General features: G+C 39.6%; 5 protein-coding genes across 10 annotated transcripts in view; all 5 read right to left on the bottom strand.

Annotated features, from left to right (window-relative positions):
- Nucleotides 1-1945: 1945 nt before the first annotated feature.
- Nucleotides 1946-2959, bottom strand: LOC142950632 (GTPase IMAP family member 7-like). The gene has a single exon (XM_076092195.1). The coding sequence runs from the start codon at nt 2957-2959 to the stop codon at nt 1946-1948; it is 1014 nt and encodes a 337-aa protein (XP_075948310.1).
- Nucleotides 2960-5865: 2906 nt separating this feature from the next.
- Nucleotides 5866-7265, bottom strand: LOC142950634 (GTPase IMAP family member 7-like). Its single transcript, XM_076092196.1, has one exon. The coding sequence runs from the start codon at nt 6961-6963 to the stop codon at nt 5866-5868; it is 1098 nt and encodes a 365-aa protein (XP_075948311.1). The 5' UTR covers nt 6964-7265.
- A 4321-nt stretch (nt 7266-11586) lies between these two features.
- Nucleotides 11587-15115, bottom strand: LOC142950635 (GTPase IMAP family member 7-like). The gene is made up of 3 exons (XM_076092197.1): nt 15029-15115; nt 13434-13576; nt 11587-12733 (listed from the first exon to the last, which is right to left on the bottom strand). Exons 1-3 carry the CDS (start codon nt 15113-15115, stop codon nt 11587-11589), a joined length of 1377 nt encoding a protein of 458 aa, XP_075948312.1.
- Nucleotides 15116-15755: 640 nt separating this feature from the next.
- myadma (myeloid associated differentiation marker a) lies at nt 15756-17541 on the bottom strand. Its single transcript, XM_076092528.1, has one exon. The coding sequence runs from the start codon at nt 17260-17262 to the stop codon at nt 16528-16530; it is 735 nt and encodes a 244-aa protein (XP_075948643.1). The 5' UTR covers nt 17263-17541; the 3' UTR covers nt 15756-16527.
- A 118-nt stretch (nt 17542-17659) lies between these two features.
- LOC142950858 (GTPase IMAP family member 7-like) overlaps nt 17660-21754 on the bottom strand; it is a 6075-nt gene continuing 1980 nt past the window's right edge. Inside the window, exons 2-4 of one of the 6 annotated variants that reach the window (XM_076092514.1) lie at nt 21627-21714; nt 20280-20429; nt 17660-19384 (exon numbers count right to left, since the gene is read on the bottom strand). In XM_076092514.1, the coding sequence (XP_075948629.1) occupies nt 18339-19384; nt 20280-20286 (1053 nt within the window). In that variant the 5' untranslated portion in view covers nt 20287-20429; nt 21627-21714 and the 3' untranslated portion in view covers nt 17660-18338. The other 5 variants (XM_076092519.1, XM_076092516.1, XM_076092517.1 and 2 more) reach the window with 5 other exon arrangements.

Consider the following 21754-nt stretch of genomic DNA (forward strand, 5'->3'; position numbering starts at 1 on the left):
ATATTTGTGTGGTCGACATAGATTGCAGCAGCTTTTACCGTAGTGTCACATTATATGAACAGTTCACATAAACATTAACATGAATGAAGAACTCAGTTAGCTGTGTTACTTCATTCATGTAAATGTGGCCATGGGTCTCCTCAGCTATATGGTGTTATTGTTGGTAGAATACTGTATATTTAAATTAAATGTTATAATGTATTAGCAGCATGTCAAAGTCATTTATTTCTCATAGTGTGAAAGCTAATAATTCAAAGTCAGACCTAAAGGCAGGTGAAGTCATGTGACATTCTTTATTTCTTTCTTGACTTCCAGTTTATCTCATTAAATGTTAATGTAATGTTCTTCACTGACATTTAAACACCAAACGTTATCACCCCGAATCATTACACTACACTGCTCTCTAGTGGGCAGGTGAGGCACTAGCAGTTTGTTTAGTTCAGGCTCACAGTAACACATCCAACTTACTTAATAGTGCACATCTCCTGTAGAAAGTAGAGTCATGAACCTAAATGAGACGTAAAGACTCAACGTGTTTATCAGGTCAGTTATTATAGTCTTATTTATAGTAACAGTCTTACAGCGAGTGTAAACGGAGAAGGGGAGAAAAAACTACCAGAGAGGACTTGAGTCTAATGCATTCTTTTGTTTTATTATATTTTTACATTTGAATTGAACATTTTGAGAATGAAAATGATTTAGTGAATAAAACAGAACATGTTGATCAATAGTTTATAGCAGCTGACAAAGCTTTCAGCAACAGTCTTCTCAGATATACATGACATGGATACTCTGCTGAAATGTTACTGGCCAGATTATGTTGATGGTCGACGCGTCACAAACACCAAACATGTGACTCGTCCTCTCACACAGGAGGCTGCTGCAGTTTACTGGTTTGATTACAATTGTTCAAATGTGATCATTTATGATATTTTATCATCAAATATGACTTTCCAGAATCATATATGTCATAAAGTAATGTACAGTGAGCAGTGTTAACAAATAATAATAACTGAATGAAGTTACTGACTAACAGACGACCTTCCTGTGTGTCTCTTGTCCTGCATGTGCTCCGACTCTGCTTGTGTTTACGTTTCACTTTCACCGGCTGTGTGTGTGTGTGTGTGTGTGTGTGTGTGTGTGTGTGTGTGTGTGTGTGTGTGTGTGTGTGTGGGGGAGGGTAGTTTACTTTACCAAGTAAAAACTTGATTTGCTCAAATATCATTTTTCAACAGGTTTCAATTCATTCTTTGTTCATATTTGTCTTGGTGATACATTGTAATCCACAAAGAACCACAACTATTGTCTAACAACATGATGCTGTACATAGATTATAAAACGTTTCCTGGTTCGCTCTGTAACAGGAAACAGTGAACAATGTTTCAACAGGACACAGAAATATAACCAACACTATACACTAGTTTGGTTAGAACATTTAATAAAGATATTATCTTTGAAAGATATTGAAACTATTTAATATTTGTGGTTTGTGGCTGCAGTTGAGAATACATGAAACAACATCAGACACTTTGTGTTAAAGATCAGAAAATACTGAACTTTTCTTTTATCACGAGTTAAATTAGAAAAGACAAAAAAAAAACAGGTGCAAATCCCAAATATATATACATGTTAACAATATGGATCATAAAATATGAACAATGTGAATCAGACATGTACGTACAATATATAATCTGAAGTACAGGTACGTGTAACTGGGTATACGGTTAATGAAGAAAAAATAAATTGCTTGTGAGTTTCAAGATTAAAGCTCAGATATTCAACCGATTACATATTGTGAATAAACATGATCATCTCAATGGTTAAAGGTTTAATTTTATTTAAAGAGAGGTGTGACCTTTTTAATTATAAATTATCTCCCCCATCTTTAAGAGTCAGGGCTGATTAAAGCTATTGATTCTGATTGTACTTGGCTATATCATGAGCTTCAAGACAGTACTTCATTCATGACAGCTTCTGCTGCCTTTTTTGCTGCTTCGCCCAGTGTGCTTGCTCCCTCAGCTGCATTGTATCCTCTAAAACCTCCTTTTATTGCTCCTCCTACACCACCTAATAGTAGGCCTAACATTCCAGCTCTTGATAAAAGTGGGGCAACTAAACCAAAAAGAGCTCCTAACAATGCACCTGTTGTAATACCTGCCAGTTTAATTAAAATTCTCTTTAATACACTGTCTTTAGTCTTCTCTGTGATCTCTTCCTCTGACATGTCTCCTGATGACTGTCTAATGCGTTCCTTCACCTGTTTTATTCCTGCCTCCACTGCTTGTAGCATCTTATTGGTGTAGCATCTTCCTTTGTTTGCCTCAATCATCTTTTCTATTGTGTTGAGTATCTCCTTCACTTGGAACTGGTTGGTCCTGTATTCATCCTGCTGGTTGTTCTTCCAGTATTTATTATCAATGACGTGGCAGCGGCCTCCGCACTTCTTCACCAGATCACTCACAAGCTTATTATCACGGATAAAGTCCTCAATGGTCTGTTCTTCCTTGAGCTGGTCACCGTGAGTAAAGAGAACTGTCGCATATTTGAAAACTTCTTCAGAGAAGTATTGGTTTATTTCTGTGATGACAGCCTGCTCCTGCTTTGTGAATTTATCCACTTTCAGCACAATGAGAAAAGCATGAAGCCCAGGAGAGAACTCTATGATGCACTTCACTATTTCAGACTTCAGCTCCTCCTCAGGTAGATCTGTGTCGAAGAGACCAGGAGTGTCGATCAAAGTGATGTTTCTTCCATTGACAGATTTAGTTTTTGCTCGACATTCACTTGTTTCAGATTTGGCAGTTTGGCCGATCTTGAACAGTTCCTCTCCAACTATGGTGTTAGCCACGCTGCTTTTCCCAACTCCAGTTTTTCCCAGGATGACAATTCTCCTGTTTGACACTGAAAGAGAATAATGTTCATCAATAATACTGTACGTTTGTTTTTGGTTTGTTTTCATATATAAGAAGATACACATGAGCTCAATCACACAAAAACACCTTGTTGGTCAGAAATCTGTTGGTTGTTATCAAATAGCTGCATCAGCATAATAAGAGAATGAAGAATGGTGTTAATACTTTAACCTTTTAAGCCCTGAGCCGTTTTTGAGGTCTCTGAGCGAAAATGCATAGCCCTACAAAACTGACCATAGTTCTGTAACTACAAGGTCGATTTTAATAATTTTTGTTGATATAATCAGATCACAACACCTGTGAGATAGTTTAGATAGGTAATATTGTGTATATGTTGCTGGTTAATATAGGAAAATAAGACATTCCACAGCTGAAATTGAAAATATTCAGCTTCGCCTGGAAAAATGCACTTTCATTGATAAAAGGTTATTGAAATAATGCAGCTATCTCCCTAAAACTTTCCCAAGTCATAGCATAACTGATCAGTAGTTATTAAAAAAAGGTTAAAGTGGAATAAAGTGGAATAAAGTGAATAATAAGAGGTTTTAGTCAGGCGAGGCATCATTTTCGAACCAGCTGTTGCTGCTCTTACATTGTACTTTTATACACTATATAACTATATATTTCACTTTCTTTATCACTCATATGATTCAATACATCCAAATACAGATAATAGGAATCATATTCATATTCATAACATCATCAGAGCCAGTTTTGGCTGTCATCTGTAGGATTTTCTCATTTCATGTGTGTGTATGTGGCTGCATGGCAGCCTATCCTCGGTCGATTTCCAAAAACAACCCCTCGTTCGACGCGTCATCGTCTCAGGAAGACCTGTGTCGAGTTTGGTGGCGATCGGCAAAAGTTTTCATACAATAAAGTTGCCAGAAGTGACACGTGTACCCCGGCGGAAATTTCCGGTCGCAGGCAGTCTGACCACTCGCCCAAGCCTGCTTGACCGCTCTTATTCTGGAAACAAGTCGGAAGTCAACAGTATGCAGTTGGCAGCAATGACTACAGCTTTGGAACGGAAATTCGGCGACGTTATTATCCATATTTTCATAAAACTTGGGCGCATACCTACGATTTTTTTCGGCGGAGGGCAGCACGAAGGTACGTTTGATCACTCACAACTGTTTAGTGTTTCTACGGATCGTAAAACAGAAGTTAGTTACGTGTTCCGCCACGTGTGCTAATGCTAATAAATGCATTGCATGACTTGGTAGCCGTTAGCATGAGGGTACAAACATTGATTTACTGTACTCATAACGCCGATTTCGGGCCAGGATTTGGTGCTTTTATGCCACGATATTTTTCTGCTTATGTGAGTACCCTATAGCTGTGTTGGTAGTGTGTCAGAAGTGACTTATATGATGTTTTTGCCCATACGTTGCTCTTTCATCGAAAAAAAAAATTAGCCACATACATGCTACTGGCTAATAATCATGCTATTTTCCGCATTTGAGTTTGAGGGGTTCTGAGCCCGAGAAGCCCAAATGGTCTCCCCTCGGGCTAAAAAGAGGCCAACGAGCATCAAGAACATTTTAAATATCTAATATCTTCTAAACGTACAAATCACTGTTCAGCAATATTACGAGGATCTCCTGAACCTCTGGAGAGGAGCTTCAGCAGACCGGAGGTAATTCGGCGGACTCACCTCTCACCTCTCTCCTCCCTCCTCTCACCTCTCTCCTCTCTCCTCCCTCCTCTCTCCTCTCTCCTCCCTCCTCTCACCTCTCTCCTCTCTCCTCCCTCCTCTCACCTCTCTCCTCTCACCTCCCTCCTCTCACCTCTCTCCTCTCTCCTCTCACCTCTCTCCTCTCACCTCTCTCCTCTCTCCTCTCACCTCTCTCCTCTCACCTCTCTCCTCTCTCCTCTGCTCTGCCCAAACAGGACGGTCACACTGGGTGTCGACCGAAGGCCAAAGACTCCGACCGGGAGGAATCTTTTGTTGAGTTTGACCCTATCCCCCTTTACCCTACCCTGTGTATTGTCACATGGTTACTGTCTCTGAGTCACCTGTTTTATCTCTGAATCTTGCCTCCACGTCCCCCGGGTTGCCACACTACATGTAGCTCAGGGTGAGCTAACGGCTCAGACACGTGCAGATAGCGATATCTATTGTCTCGCACCATTTTGTGGTCTCGCGAGCGTGGTCACGTGCAAACTCCATTTTGGTAGTTCGGCCTACCTTCAACGTGTAGTTCACGTGACGTAGCTACGTTTAGATTACATCATACGTTGTCTGAGCGGTGCTTTCTCTCTCTCCCCCCCCCCCCCCACACACACATGCATGCACACACAGATATACACGCACACACAATCTCCCTCTTACTGTAGTTTGTTGATTTTAGATAGCGTGCTCATGAATTTATAGTTGTTCGTTTTACATATTAGTTGACTAGATCATTATTATTGGAACTTAATAAACTTTGTTATACTTTAAGGAGCAGCTGTCTGTCATTACTTTGTGCATGTGTATTGTGATAATAGCTGGATATGTGGTCTGTTGCTCGAACTTAAACCTTCACTTTCACTCTGAATGTGTAATAGTACTCAGACTGTTGACATTGTGAGTGAACACTAATTATGAGACTTAGTTTATAGTTTGGTTATTGGTCCCTGTCTGCAGGGTGGTGCCACGTTATTAATAATCGTTAATAATTTTACTGACATTAATAACTCTATTGATGTCAATAATTTAGTTTTCTTATATGCTGATAACTCAAACACACTCCTTTTCGTTCCCAACAATGATATTAAGTTAAGTTTAACTGGAATAATGTGACTCATGAAAACAACGTTTTCAGTACAGTCACCTGCTTAAAGAGAGCACACAACCCTAACAATGGTCAGTTTATGCATTTATGGCCTACAGCAAATAATGTTGGCCCCTTTCTTCATTCACTTTCTATCTCTCGCTCTCCTCCCCATCTTTAAGAGTGAGGGCTGATTAAAGCTTTTGATTCTGATTGTACTTGACTGTATTATCATGAGCTTCAAAGACAGATCCTACTTTATTCATGACAGCTTTTGTTGCCGTTTGCTGCTTCGCGTGGTGTACTTGCTCCTCAGCTGCATCGTGTCTTGTAAAACCTCCATTCATTGCTCCTCCTACAACAACTGCACCTACCAGTGTACCTGACATTCCAGGTGCTCCTGTTATTAGTGATAAAGCTGGGATAACTTTTACCACCATTGACCCTAAACCAAAAATAAATCCTAACAATGCACCTGTTGTGATACCTGCCAAATTGATCAAAAGCCTCTTACATTCTCTTTCTTTAGCCTTCTCTCTGATCTCTTTCTCTGACATGTCTCTTGATGACTGTCTAATGCGTTCCTGCTCCTGTTTTATCATTTCCTCCACTGCTTGTAGCATCTCATTGGTGTAGCATCTTCCTTTGTTTGCCTCAATCATCTTTTCTATTGTGTTGAGTAGCTCCTCCACTTGGAACTGGTTGCTCCTGTATTCATCCTGCTGGTTGTTCTTCCAGTATTTACTATCAATGACGTGGCAGCGGCCTCCGCACTTCTTCACCAGATCACTCACAAGCTTATTATCACGGATAAAGACCTCAATGGTCTGTTCTTCAGGCAGCTGGTCACCATGAGTAAAGAGAACTGTCGCATATTTGAAAACTTCTTCAGAGAAGTATTGGTTTATCTTAGTGATGACAGCCTGCACCTGCTCTGTGAATCTCTCCACTTTAAACACGATGAGAAAAGCATGAGGCCCAGGAGTGAACTCTGTGATGCACTTCACTATTTCAGACTTCAGCTCCTCCTCAGGTCGATTTGTGTCGAAAAAAGAAGGAGTGTCGATCAAAGTGATGTTTCTTCCATTGACAGATTTAGTTTCTGCTTGACATTTATTTGTTTCAGAGTTGGCAGTTTGGCCGATCTTGAACAGTTCCTCTCCAACTATGGTGTTAGCCGCGCTGCTTTTCCCTGTTCCAGTTTGTCCCAGGATGACAATTCTCCTGTTTGACTCTGAAAGAGAATAATGTTCATCAATAATACTGTGTGTTTGTTTTTTGTTTGTTTTCATATATAAGAAGAAGATTCACATGAGCTCAATCACACAAAAACACCTTGTTGGTCAGAAATCTGTTGGTTCTTATTAAATAGCTGCATCAGCATAATAAGAGAATGAAGAATGGTGTCAATACTTTAAAAGAGGCCAACGAGCATCAAGAACATTTTAAATATCTAATGTCTTCTAAACGTACAAATCAATATGAGTTCATCTATTGTGCTGAATAACACAGAGGATCATTCTGTAAACAGGTCTTAAAGGGATGGTCAGGTTTTCTTGGCCCTGATCCAGATCTGAGTCCTTTGATGTATCAGGAACAGAGTCTGATCTGATACTTACATTTATCTAAATGTTGAATAAACGTGTATGTGACTCATTGAAATATTAGCTTTAGCCTACCAGATTTGGCGCTCCTCAGTTTTCACGAGCTACTTGATCCAAATACTGGAGCTCCTGATTCAGAACTATTACATTGATCATCTTAAATTAAATATATGATATTAAGTTAAGTTTAACTGGAATAATGTGACTCATGAAAACAAACTTTAGAGTCTTTGGCAGAGTACAGTCACCTGTACTTTGTACTTAAAGAGAGCTACCTGAATGTTTTGTAAAAAATACATATTTTATATATATTAAAATAATAATAATCAGCATTACTTTTTTACATATTTTTGTAAGACATTTAACTAATATTTGACTGTTGTTACACTGTTTTGTATTTGTAACGCACAATATCTAATTTTCTGCTGCTCACAAAACAATAACAGATGGAGTTTGTTGGCGTCGTAGCGTGGGATCATGGGAGTTGTTGTCTTTACCCCCATTGTAGTGGTGTGGGGGAGGGTAGTTTACTTTACCAAGTAAAAACGTGATTTGGTCAAATATCATTTTTCAACAGGTTTCAATTCATTCGTTGTTCATATTTGTCTTGGTGATACATTATAATCCACAAAGAACCACAACTATTGTCAAACAACATGATGCTGTACATAGATTATAAAACGTTTCCTGGTTCGCTCTGTAACAGGAAACAGTGAACAATGTTTCAACAGGAGACAGAAATATAACCAACAGTATACACTAGTTTGATTAGAACATTTAATTAAGATCTCATCTATGAAAGATATTGAAACTATTTTACAATATAAAATCCGATGTACAGGTTTTCTTAATTAACCGCACACACCCAATTACACATTAGGACTGTACGGTTAATTAAGAAAGAAGACATACTTGCGAGTTTCAAGATTAAAGCTCAAGCAAGATATTCAACCCATTACATATAAACATGATCATCTCCATGGTTAAAGGTTCCATTTTATTTAAAGAGAGTGTGACTTTAAATGATAAATTATCTCCCCCATCTTTAAGAGTCAGAGCTGATTAAAGCTTCTGATTCTGATTCTACTTGGCTGTATTATCATGAGGTTTAAAGACAGATCCTAATTCATTGATGACATCTTTTCTATTGTTTTGAGTAGCTCCATCACTTCCATTCTTCCAGTATTTATTATCAATGACGTGGCAGCGGCCTCCGCACTTCTTCACCAGATCACTCACAAGCTTATTATCACGGATAAAGTCCTCAATGGTCTGTTCTTCCTCGAGCTGGTCACCATGAGTAAAGAGAACTGTCGCATGTTTGAAAACTTCTTCAGTAAAGTATTGGTTTATTTCTGTGATGACAGCCTGCTCCTACTTTACTAATAAGACAGTTGCATTATTGTTATGAGAGAATGATGTATGTAACATGAAAAGAGACCCACAAGCATCACAAACATCTTGTGTATCTAATCTCTTGTAACAGTACGATCACTGTCCAGCAATATGAGAAAAAAGTGTAAAAACAAATTAACTTACCGTCCATGTTGATAAATGTGAAGTAACGGTGGAGCGACAGTTGGTCGTACAAGACTGCATGTGAATGTGTTTCCTGTATCTTTAACCTTGACACGCCTGTTAAACCGTTAACAGTCACGACAGCAGCTCCACCACATAACCCTCCCAGTCCCTCTCTTTGAATGATGCAAAATAGCTGACATCCAGTTTTCTCGGGTGTCTTAATTCTACAAGAAGTCAAACAAGAAGTAGTTCAGCTGTAAATCTAGATGAAAATATTCCACTTAGTCCACCTGATCAGACCTGGGGACAGTTGGGTTGGTGAGAGGAGTTTTAGGAGCTTATGGGTAGTTCTCCCATCAGGGCACAGATCTGGTTAAAGGGTGCTTTAAACATATTCTCTCAAGGAGCTTGATGCTGTGAGTGGAGTCGGGGTCCTACATGAACACAAATCTGGACATGAAGAGGGTGATGTCATGAACCACTGCACCAAACTAAATGTAGCAGTTTCTGTTTTAAAGTCGGTGGGACTGTTTGCTGCTGCAGTTACTGTGACTTATTTTCAGAAAGAAACCCGACTGAGTATGTTTCCTGTTGTTTCCGATACCTGGTCTCATTTTTTGCAGCCTGTCTCATTTCCTCACTGAGTACGCAGTGATAGAGAGAAGAACAAAGGCTTGTTGCAACGTCGTCTTCATCGCTGTATTAAGAAAACCACAAAACAACCAAAGTTACAGCACGTCATCACAAACATATTCATTGGTTAAAGTGAAAACTTTATTTGCTCACATTTCATTCTTTCAAATGCTTCAATACTGATATTTTATTGAGACAAAGGGAGAGATAATGTATTTTCCCCCCAAACCCTTATGAACAAAAGACTTTGTGAGCTAAATAACATGTATTTTCACGATCAACACTTGAAATGATGAAGGCACTTGCAAATCACAAGGTAGTAAATGTAAACCAGACTTTGGTGTTTCATTTTGACCTTTTTAATTAAGATTTCATTAACCTGATTTATATTTTTTCTTTTTACAAAATGTAGAAATACAGATTGTTGCTCAGCTTGTTTCTCTGATAGAAACAAGTCATATTAGTCTTCTACTAATGTTCTTTCATAGTTCTTAACATGTGACCCAGTTAAGTAAGACACCTTGATTCCTGTGCAGTGATGTCAAACTGAAGCTCTTTGTTCAATGTTCAGTCGTCTTACTTTTAGATGTTGTTTTTGCCGACTCGGACTAAAAGCACAACCTCATCAAATACCAAGTACACACATGGAATACTTGTTCCATATTTGTGTGGTCGACATAGATTGTAGCAGCTTTTACCGTAGTGTCACATTATATTATTAGTTCACATAAACATGAACATGAATGAAGAACTCAGTTAGCTGTGTTACTTCATTCATGTAAATGTGATCATGGGTCTCCTCAGCTATATGGTGTTATTGTTGGTAGAATACTGTATATTTAAATTAAATGTTATAATGTATTAGCAGCATGTTAAAGTCATTGTTTCTCATCAGTAGTGTGAAAGCTAATAATTCAAAGTCAGACCTAAAGGCAGGTGAACTCATCACCCTGAATCATTACACTACACTGCTCTCTAGTGGGCAGGTGAGGCACTAGCAGTTTGTTTAGTTCAGGCTCACAGTAACACATCCAACTTACTTAATAGTGCACATCTCCTGTAGAAAGTAGAGTCATGAACCTAAATGAGACGTAAAGACTCAACGTGTTTATCAGGTCAGTTATTATAGTCTTATTTATAGTAACAGTCTTACAGCGAGTGTAAACGGAGAAGGGGAGGAAAAACTACCAGAGAGGACTTGAGTCTGATGTATTCTTTTGTTTTTATTATATTTTTACATTTGAATTCAACATTTTGAGAATAAAAAAGATTAAGTGAATAAAACAGAACATGTTGATCAATAGTTTATAGCAGCTGACAAAGCTTTCAGCAACAGTCTTCTCAGATATACATGACATGGATACTCTGCTGAAATGTTACTGGCCAGATTATGTTGATGGTCGACGCGTCACAAACACCAAACATGTGACTCGTCCTCTCACACAGGAGGCTGCTGCAGTTTACTGGTTTGATTACAATTGTTCAAATGTGATCATTTATGATATTTTATCATCAAATATGACTTTCCAGTATCATATATGTCATAAAGTAATGTACAGTGTTGACAAATAATAATAACTGAATGAAGTTACTTACTAACAGATGTGTGTGTGTGTGTGTGTGTGTGTGTGTGTGTGTGTGTGTGTGGTTTACTTTACCAGATAAAAACTTTATTTGCACAAATAACATTTTTCAACAGGTTTCAATTCATTCATTGTTCATGTTTGTCTTGGTGATACATTGTAATCCACAAAGAACCACAACTATTGTTCAACAACATCATTTTGTACATTAAGTGATGTTTCCTGGTTCGCTCTGTAACAGGAAACTGAACAATGTTTCAACAGGAGACAGAAATACAGACAACAGTGTACACTAGTTTGATTTAAATCATTTTAAAGATTTTATTCATTTAAAAACGTTTAATCTTTGTGGTTAAAGCACTCTGTGGTTCACTGGTGAAACAGGAATAAGTGACTTTGAAACTCAAACAATACAAACAACGTATTACATATTACTTATGAATAAACATAATAATCTCAGTGGTTAAATATTGTTTAGGACAAGATTTTCATGCAATTTATTGGGAGATATGAACAGTAATTATACTCCCCGTCCTCAAGAGTCAGAGCTCATTATAGGTTTTAACTCTACACACTACTCACTTTTTATTTTTGATGTTGTGCAATCTGTAATAGATTGGCTTCCATTCTTGACAACCTCTGCTGCCCTCTTTATTGCTTCCAATACTGTCTCTGCTCCCTCAGCTGCATGATATCCTGCAACACCTCCTCCCACCGCTCCCACTACAACACATGTCACTGTAAGAGCGATTACTGACGTTCCAGCTGCTGCTGCTGTTCCTGCTGCTGCTACTCCTACTCCTACTGCTGCTGTTCCTACTGCTGCTGTTGCTAAAGCAAGCCTTGCTTCCTTGAAAGCATAGATAACTAGTCTGACCATCACCACTCCACCAAAAAGAGCTCCTAACAATGCACCTGTTGTGATACCTGCCAAATTGGTCAAAAACCTCGTAGACACTTTGTCTTTAGCCTTCTCTCTGATCTCTTTCTCTGACATGTCTCCTGATGACTCTCTAATGCGTTCCTCCTCCTGTTTTATCATTTCCTCCACTGCTTGTAGCATCTCATTGGTGTAGCAGCTTCCTTTGTTTGCCTCAATCATCTTTTCTATTGTGTTGAGTAGCTCCTTCACTTGGAACTGGTTGCTCCTGTATTCATCCTGCTGGTTGTTCTTCCAGTATTTATTATCAATGACGTGGCAGCGGCCTCCGCACTTCTTCACCAGATCACTCACAAGCTTATTATTATGGACAAAGTCCTCAATGGTCTGTCCATCCTTGAGCTGGTCACCATGAGTAAAGAGAACTGTCACATATTTGAAAACGTCTTCAGAGAAGTATTGGTTTATCTTAGTGATGACAGCCTGCTCCTGCTCTGTGAATCTCTCCACTTTAAACACGATGAGAAAAGCATGAAGCCCAGGAGAGAACTCTGTGATGCACTTCACTATTTCAGACTTCAGCTCCTCCTCAGGTCGATCTGTGTCGAAGAAACCAGGAGTGTCGATCAAAGTGATGTTTCTTCCATTGACAGGTTTAGTTTCTGCTCGACATTCACTTGTTTCAGAGTTGGCAGTGTCGCCGATCTTGAACAGTTCCTCTCCAACTATGGTGTTAGCCACGCTGCTTTTCCCAGTTCCAGTTCTTCCCAGGATGACAATTCTCCTGTTTGACACTGAAAGAGAATAATGTTCATCAATAATACTGTGCGTTTGTTTTTGTCTGTTTTCATATATAAGAAGAAGATACACATGAGCTCAATCACACAAAAACACCTTGTTGGTCAGAAATCTATGAAGGCAAATCACTGTCAAAATCCGAGAGCGCAAATGAGATCCATGCGCGCGCGAATATCAAACAGCCGCACGTGTATTTTACTTTGACGAGCGCTTTTACGTCACTCCGCGAGCAAAAGTCACTCTCGCGCGAGCAAAAGTCGCTCGCGAAGCTTCAACCCGCTCGCTCGCGAGTCTTTTTCCTGCTTGCTCGCGAGTAGTTTTTCTTTTTGACAGTAAGTGGGCGGACCCAGTCTCCATTGTATCTCTACATCTAATTGGTTACAATCCTCGTCTTTGGATAAACCGGATATCACTCTTTATCACTAATATCACTAATATCACTAATATCACTAATTAACCGTACACACCCAATTAAGAAAAAAGAAATGCTTGTGAGTTTCAAGATTAAAGCTCAAGCAAGATATTCAACCCATTACATATTACATATGAATAAACATGATCATCTCAATGGTTAAAGGTTCCATTTTCTTTAAAGAGAGTGTGACTTTTTAATGATAAATTATCTCCCCCATCTTTAAGAGTCAGAGCTGATTAAAGCTTCTGATTCTGATTGTACTTGGCTGTATTATCATGAGCTTCAAAGACAGATCGTACATCGTTGATGATGCTCCTCCACTTGGAACTGGTTGCTCCTGTATTCATCCTGCTGGTTGTTCTTCCAGTATTTATTATCAATGACGTGGCAGCGGCCTCCGCACTTCTTCACCAGATCACTCACAAGCGTATTATCACGGACAAAGTCCTCAATGGTCTGTTCTTCCTGGAGCTGGTCACCATGAGTAAAGAGAACTGTCGCATATTTGAAAGCTTCTTCAGTAAAGTATTGGTTTATTTCTGTGATGACAGCCTGCTCCTACTTTACTAATAAGACAGTTGCATTATCGTAATAACAGGATGATGTATGTAAAAAGAAGCCCACAAGCATCACAAACATCTTATGTATCTAATCTCTTGTAACAGTACGATCACTGTCCAGCAATATGAGAAAAAAGTGTTAAAATAAATAAACTTACCGTCCATGTTGATAAAGTGAAGTAACGGTGGAGCAACAGTTGATCGGACAAGACTTCATGTGAATGTGTTTCCTGTATCTTCCTGTATAAGTATTTTTTAATTTTTTTTTACCAGTCACGACATGTACTCTACCACATTCCCTCCTCCCAGTCAACGATGTGGTTCTCTCTCTGAATGATGTGAAATAGCTGACATCCAGTTTTCTTTGGGAGTCTTAATTCTACAGCAGAAACCGTCAATCAAACAATAAACACATATTCCTCTCTGTCAAACAAGAAGTAGTTCAGCTGTAAATCTAGATGATAATATTCCACTTAGTCCACCTGATCAGACCTGGGGACAGTTGGGTTGGTGAGAGGAGTTTTAGGAGCTTATGGGTAGTTCTCCCATCAGGGCACAGATCTGGTTAAAGGGTATTTTAAACATATTTTCTCAAGGAGCTTGATGCTGTGAGTGGAGTCGGGGTCCTACATGAACACAAATCTGGGCAGGAAGAGGGTGATGTCATGTACCACTGCACCAAACTAAATGTAGCAGTTTTTGTTTTAAAGTCGTGGGACTGTTTGCTGCTGCAGTTACTGTGACTTCCTTTATTTCCAGAAAAAATCACCTGGTCTCATTTTTTGCAGAATGTTTCATTTCCTCACTGAGTATGCAGTGATGGAGAGAAGAACAAAGGCTTGTTGCAACGTCTTCTTGATCGCTGCATTAAGAAAACCACAAAAATATTCATTGGTTAAAGTGAAAACTTTATTAGCTCACATTACATTCTTTCAAATGCTTCAATACTGATACTTTATCAAGACAAAGGGAAAGTATTTTTGCCCCCAAACCCTTAATAACAAAAGACTTTGTTCGCTAAATAACATTCATTTTCACGATCAACACTTGAAATGATGAAGGCACTTGCAAATGAGAAGGTAGTAAATGTAAACCATATGGTGTTTCATTTTGACCTCTTTACTTAAGATTTGATCAAACTGATTTCTATTTTTCATTTTACAAAATGTAGCAAGGTTTTAACTCTACACACTAGTCACTAAAACAAAGTTATATGCAATCTGCAATAGATTTTATGCTTCCATTCATGACAACCTCTGCTGCCCTCTCTGTTGCTTCCAATGGTGTGTCTGCTCACTCAGCTGTACGATAACCTTCTATCGCCACTCCCACTACAGCAGCTGTCACTATAGCGATTGCTGACTCTCCAGCTACTGCTGCTGATGCTGCCGCTGCTGATGCTGCTGCTGCTGTTCCTGCTGGAGCGACAGTTGGTCGGACAAGACTGCATGTGAATGTGTTTCCTGTATACGTTTTTTTTTCCCATCACGGCACACCTTTTACTTAGGTCTTTTCTCCCACATTCCCTCCTCTCAGTCCACGATGTGGTTCCCTCCCCTTGGATGATATGAGGACGAGTCATGTCATGTACCACTGCACCAATTAAAGTTGAGCAATTTTCGTATCAAAGTCGGTGCCTGTTTGCAGCTGCAGTGACTTCCCTTATTTTCAAATATACAAATTCACCAAACACAGCTCCAACTTAGCAACATTTTACTGATAACATTCACATGTTGACAACAATAGATTGTTTTATCTGTAATTGAAGAAAACATTCTCTGGATCACTTTGGATAAACTGGATAAACTTCTAACTTCTACTCTTTGGCATCCATCTAACAGTTGTATAAAGGGACAAAACTAGTGATTGAGAATGTCTACTTATTTGTTTGCACTGTCATTAAAGAGGAAATTGCAGAAAGACAGTTCCCTGAATCCTTCTACAAAACCTCACTGCAAGTATGCTTCAAAGTGATGGAGAGAGGAACAAAGGCTTGTTGCAACGGTCATCTTCATCGCTGCATTAAGAAAACCACAAAACAACCAAAGTCACAGCATATTGTGACACACACACAAAAATATATATGTTCATTGGTTAAAGTGAAAACTTTATTTGCTCACATTACATTCTTTCAAATGCTTCAATACTGATCAAGACAAAGGGAGAGCTAACCCTTATTAACAAAAGACTTTGTGAGCTAAATAACATTCAATTTCACAATCAACACTTGAAATGATGAAGGCACTTGCAAATGAGAAGGTAGTAAATGTAAACCATATGGTGTTTCATTTTGACCTCTTTACTTAAGATTTCATTAAACTGATTTCTATTTTTCATTTTACGAAATGTAGCAAAACACGCAGAAGATCTTCGATAGATAATAACGAGAATAAATATGAAACACAATGTATATCATAGGTCAAGCAGAGGGCTTCCTCATCGGCAACCAGGGTGCCTGTGTGTCTCAGATACAGTAAATACAATCCAACACCTCTTCTGCTGTTCCAGTGTGTTGACCTCATTGGATTTTAACAGCATTAACGGATGACTTTTACGTTGTTCACGTTACACTTGTGTTTAGCACAGGTCCGTTCACATCAGAGGTAAAACACTGCAGATACACACACACATACACACACACTGTAAGGGAGTTTGGGACTTTTCTTTCCTCGTATCAATGGGAAATCTCATTTCAACATTCTACAATTAGACACCAAAGGGATGAGTCGTATATTGGTTTGTTTTTTTTTGTCAGAAATTCAACAACAGCTACACTTTTCTGCAAAGCCATTCGACCTCTTAGCATCTGTATTTCCGCACTTTAACGCTCAATGCGTCTCCCCTCCTTCATCTCTTTGCCCCTCAGGCACTGACAAACACCAGTCTGGCGGTGTAGGCCAGGTCGGCGAGGTAAAGCAGGAAGTTGAGGGCAGTGAGCACCGCCACGGTGATCAGTTCCGACGACGCTCGTCTGCTGCGCTGGTAGTGTTTGTCGAACTGGAACACGGGCCAGATGATGGTGGCCGTCAAGTACATGATCACCGCCAGGAGCCCGTACGCCGACAGGAACTTGGAGAAAGGGATGGGCAGGCAGCCGGTGCACTCGCCCACGCACAGCACCACCACGGCCATGGAGAGGATGAAGCAGATGCAGTACACCGCCATGCACCACTTGAGAGCCGCGTGGTGGTTGTACGACACGGGCTCGCTGACCAGGATGAAGATGATGCAGGCCACGAAGGTCTGGCACACCTTCAGCAGGCCGGGAGCCGTGGCCATGTAACCCGCCACCTCTCCTGGCCTCGCTTTGGTCAGGCTCACCTCCCCCATGTAGGCTACCGCCGCCAGGCAGGAGAAGACGGTGGCGGCGATGCGATAGTCGCGAATATCGCCGCTGGGGCGCTGGTCCTTGAGGAAAAAGAGCGGGAAAATGACGGAGGCGGAGAGGCAGAGGAGGGAGGCGTAGCAGGCGATGGTGATGGGGAAGTTGGTCCAGGACACGGGGGCCCGGGTCTGGAGGCCGAACACCTCCACCAGCAGCACCAGCAGCGTGCAGGCGAAGCTGAACGCCCAGCAGAAGATGCACCAGTCGGCCATGCCCCCGTGCAGCGAGGCTCCGTGCGCCGCCACGCTGAACGCCCGCGATTGCAACAATTTGTATGTCAATGTCAACCTCTCTTAAGATGTGTGCTGTTTTTTATTTGATGCTGCTCCAGTTTCATTCAAATAGATGATCTTTCATTCAAAGCATTACATTTGTCCAAAACAACTTCAAATGTCTTCACTGGTGTGATTGGACACAGAAACACGTCTAAATCTGGCTCAGCTTTTTTGTTCTTTTGCCATTTCTGCCGGTGCTGTTAATTTTGAATTGATCAAAATGTTTTTTAGTCTTGTAATGGAATTTATTGACAGTAAGAAAGTACAAGTACAGTCAGCCTTAGACTTTAACAGCATGAATGGTTGTATGGAAAAAAGAAGCCGATAAGACATGTGATCAATCAGCTGTTTTAATGTTACATAGTAGATTTATGACAAATTGAAACAAATTAACACAAATGGTAATTAGAATAGTAAATAGAAAATAATCACCATTTAAAGGTACACCTGTGATTTAATATTTCACTTCCATTAAGTTGGTGAACTCACAAGAGACAGATTAAAATAAACAGTGTTCTAACATGTAATCAATGTTATTTTGAAAAGCTCCTCCAGAGCTACAGAATACATTTTACAACAGTTTGTACAGAGTGTTACTTCAGAAGAAGAGTGAGCTGAACTGCTTCTCTAAATAAGGTGACTCGCTCCTTTAAAACACCACAAAGTCTGGACTCATGACCCAACAACCACTTTTAGATTCAACATCATTAGTTAAATGGATACATTTTCTAAATATTGTTTGCTCCTCTTTTCTTTACATTGTATTTTAAGAAAATTAATCAAAGGGGTAAAGGGGTTCTCTTTTCAGTTGACGGGAACCAGCAGAAAGTTTAAATCACAGACACAAGGACCTCCATAAGGTAAGAGGCCTGAATGGACAAATGGAAGCAGAATGATAACAATAATTTGATATAAGCGTTGTAGGATTGCAACAATTTATGTCATCGTCAACTGAAGACCCCTGCTGTTTCAGCTCTCTGCTTCAGTGTTCATTCAAATGGATTCCAAGGAACTTACGTTCTTTCATACAAAGCAGAACATTTTTCCATGATAACTTCAAATGTATTTTGTATTACCTTCACTGGTGTGAGTATTACCTCAACTACCCCTCCTACTGTGGTTGGAGGGGTCTCTGGTGGAGACGCGCCTAAAGCTGTCCCAGCTTGTTCTACCACCACTTCTGCCAGTTCTGGTGCTGATAATTGTTCATTAAATAGTGGTGCTTCCTTTGACACCTTCGCAGATATTAAATTGATCAACATAGCGACAATTGCAACTAATCCAGCTGTGACTGCGACCCTCAACAAAACTCTATTCCATGTTGGAGCTGCATCGTCCGCCTGCTTCTTAAAGACGTTGCTTCTAGCCTGCTTCCTGATCTCTTCCTGTGACTTGTTTCCTGAGGATCGTCTCATGCGCTCTTCCTCTTTCTGAATGTCTTCCTCCACTTCTTGTAGCTTTTCATCGCTGTAGAATCCTCCATTGTTTTCTGTCACTATCTCGTCTATGGTGTCGAGCAGCTCTGCCACCTGGAACTGGTTACTTCTGTAGTCCTCGTTGTTGTTCTTCCAGTATTTATTGTCAACGACGTGGCATCGGCCCCCGCACTTCTTCACCAGATCGCTCAGACCCTTACTCTGCTCGACGTACTTCTCCATTTTCATTCCCTCTGGGAGCTGGTCCCCATGAGTGAAGACGATCACAGCATATTTTAGAGCGTTTTCAGAGAAGTCTTCACAGATCTGTGTGATGACAGCCTGCTCCTGCTCTGTGAACTTCTCCACTTTAAGCACGATGAGGAGAGCGTGAGGCCCAGGAGCGCACTCTGTGATGCACCTCAGCAGCTCAGGGTTCTTCTTCTCCTCAGACCTGCCTGGGTCAGAGTCGATCAGAGTGATGCTTCTTCCATTGACAGATTTGGTTTCAGCTGTAGTACAATGTGATTTCAAGTCATTCAAATTGTTTAGTGTGAATTTGGCCTCTCCAAATATGTTGTTGGCAAGGCTGCTCTTTCCAACTCCTGTTTTCCCCAGTAGGACAATCCTCAATGTGTTCGACACTAGAAGAGAAAAGTGACTCTGTGTCAGTAAATCAGTACATTTGTCTCTTGCTTTCACACCTGTAGTTTGGATCATTTGGTCCGGATCAATGGAAGAATGTAGTATTTTAGTTCTGGTCCGGTTTCTGTTCACACTGACCTTTTCCAAACAAACTAAGAGGAGTAAACATGAAGTTATACAAACTAAAAGTTAACTTGTTGATCGGGAAGCACACGGACACACGCGTGTTGCATATTACTGTGGATCACTAGCACACACTTTTTAATTGATAAACAGTTTATGATATAGGAAGTATTTGATTGCCTCTCAACGGCTCTTAACATAACATGGCAGGCGGCTCACAGGGAGAGCAACTTCATTCTCTGCTCATGTAGACATTACTCTACTATATCTTTACACTGCAAATATTTGTTTGCTGCTGTATTAATATTCAGAACGTTAAATACAGCTCCTTTTAAAAACCACATGTCAAAAAAAAAAAAATCATGTTTCAAAATGAATTCATTTTTAGGGACTGTGAGAGATAAAGCTGACAGGTGCACATTTTAAACATTTTAACTTCATTGTTCTGAGAATGAACTCATGGATACTGTCATACCTTTTTTTTAATGACACAGCAAGACTAAAATCATTTTACATGACATTATAATCCACAAATCCTGTTTGGATGAATCTTGATTAATAAGGTTTAAAGCAGCATCAGAGATTATTTCATCAAAGTGAAAATGATATCCTGTCCAACTAAAGTATAATAGAACTAACTGAAATATATTTGAACCTAGTTGTAGCATTAGTTGTGAGTTTTGAGACCCAAATACATACAGAATTTTGAACAATGTTAATTTGAATAAAAGTATATGGTGCTCAACAGTTGAAAAAATAAACCCAACTTACTGTCCATGCTGTGAGAACGTAGAAATCTGTGAAAAAAGGACTCAGATCCACGAGACGTCTCCCCTGGGACTCTTTTCTCTCGTTCTCTCGCTGTGACTTCACTCTTGCTTCGTTTCTTTCGACCTGTTCGACTCGTTTCTCAGCTGCGGCCTGAAGGAACGATCAACGTACATTAGACTTGTTCTCATTCAGGTACATACAGGCATCAAGATACTGCAGCATAAGTAATAACAACGGTCTACCACAAATGTCTACATAACAGAACACATGTCATTTTATAGGACATCAATGCTGACAATTCCTCCAAATGTATTTTTAGATTATTACATTTGAATTCAACATTTTAAGAGTGAAAAAAATATTTACTGAATAAAAGAGAAAATCATCTCATCATGTCTCAAAGTCTTCATCCATCATGTTCAGAATATCATTTCATTTAAGTTGCTTTGTAATTGCAACTATTTCTCTCTCCCTTTCATTAATCCTGTTTTTCTACACTTGTATCTACATAAGTTTAATTATTATTATTAAGCACAAGCTCTGTTGCATTTAAAAAAGCTACACAACTAAAATGATGACTGTCATAGTTTTCTTTCATTTCTTTAAATGCTTGAAATAAAACACATCAAGCATAAAACAAACTTTTCTTGATCTTGTGCAGACTCACAGTATAAAGATTGCAGCCACGTTGTCAGTCAATGTTGTGTTATTCATGTGGCTTCCTCATTTGATCAGGTTGATATACATGCACCAAATCTCCCAGCTATGCAGTCAATAGTTGTCGAAAATTCGGCAAAAGAGTTTGAAAGCAAGAACAATATTTGTTTGATCTCGGGGTGTAATTTCAAGTCTTCTCTGACTTGAATTCAAGCCATCAGAACATTACAAAATATGTTGAATCTGTGTTATTGACTGAATATCTGGTGATAACAACGTGCTTTCCTCCCTAGTGTTAGGGATTAATTTATGCTAATCGCAAGCATGCTGAGTATTGTTATGATTATGGTTATGTAAGTGCTGTAAAGGGTCCGTATTAATTGATCAATAGTTTATAGCAGCTGACAAAGCTTTCAGCAACAGTCTTCTCAGATATACATGACATGGATACTCTGCTGAAATGTTACTGGCCAGATTATGTTGATGGTCGACGCGTCACAAACACCAAACATGTGACTCGTCCTCTCACACAGGAGGCTGCTGCAGTTTACTGGTTCGATTACAATTGTTCAAATGTGATCATTTATGATATTTTATCATCAAATATGACTTTCCAGAATCATATATGTCATAAAGTAATGTACAGTGAGCAGTGTTAACAAATAATAATAACTGAATGAAGTTACTTACTAACAGACGACCTTCCTGTGTGTCTCTTGTCCTGCATGTGCTCCGACTCTGCTTGTGTTTAAGTTTCACTTTCACCGGATGTAAGTGCCTGAATGTTTTGTAGTAAAATACATATTTTACATATATAT

Source organism: Anarhichas minor, unplaced genomic scaffold (assembly GCF_050575085.1).
Source record: "Anarhichas minor isolate MPS153535 unplaced genomic scaffold, ASM5057508v1 ptg000016l, whole genome shotgun sequence".
Lineage (NCBI taxonomy): Eukaryota > Metazoa > Chordata > Actinopteri > Perciformes > Anarhichadidae > Anarhichas > Anarhichas minor.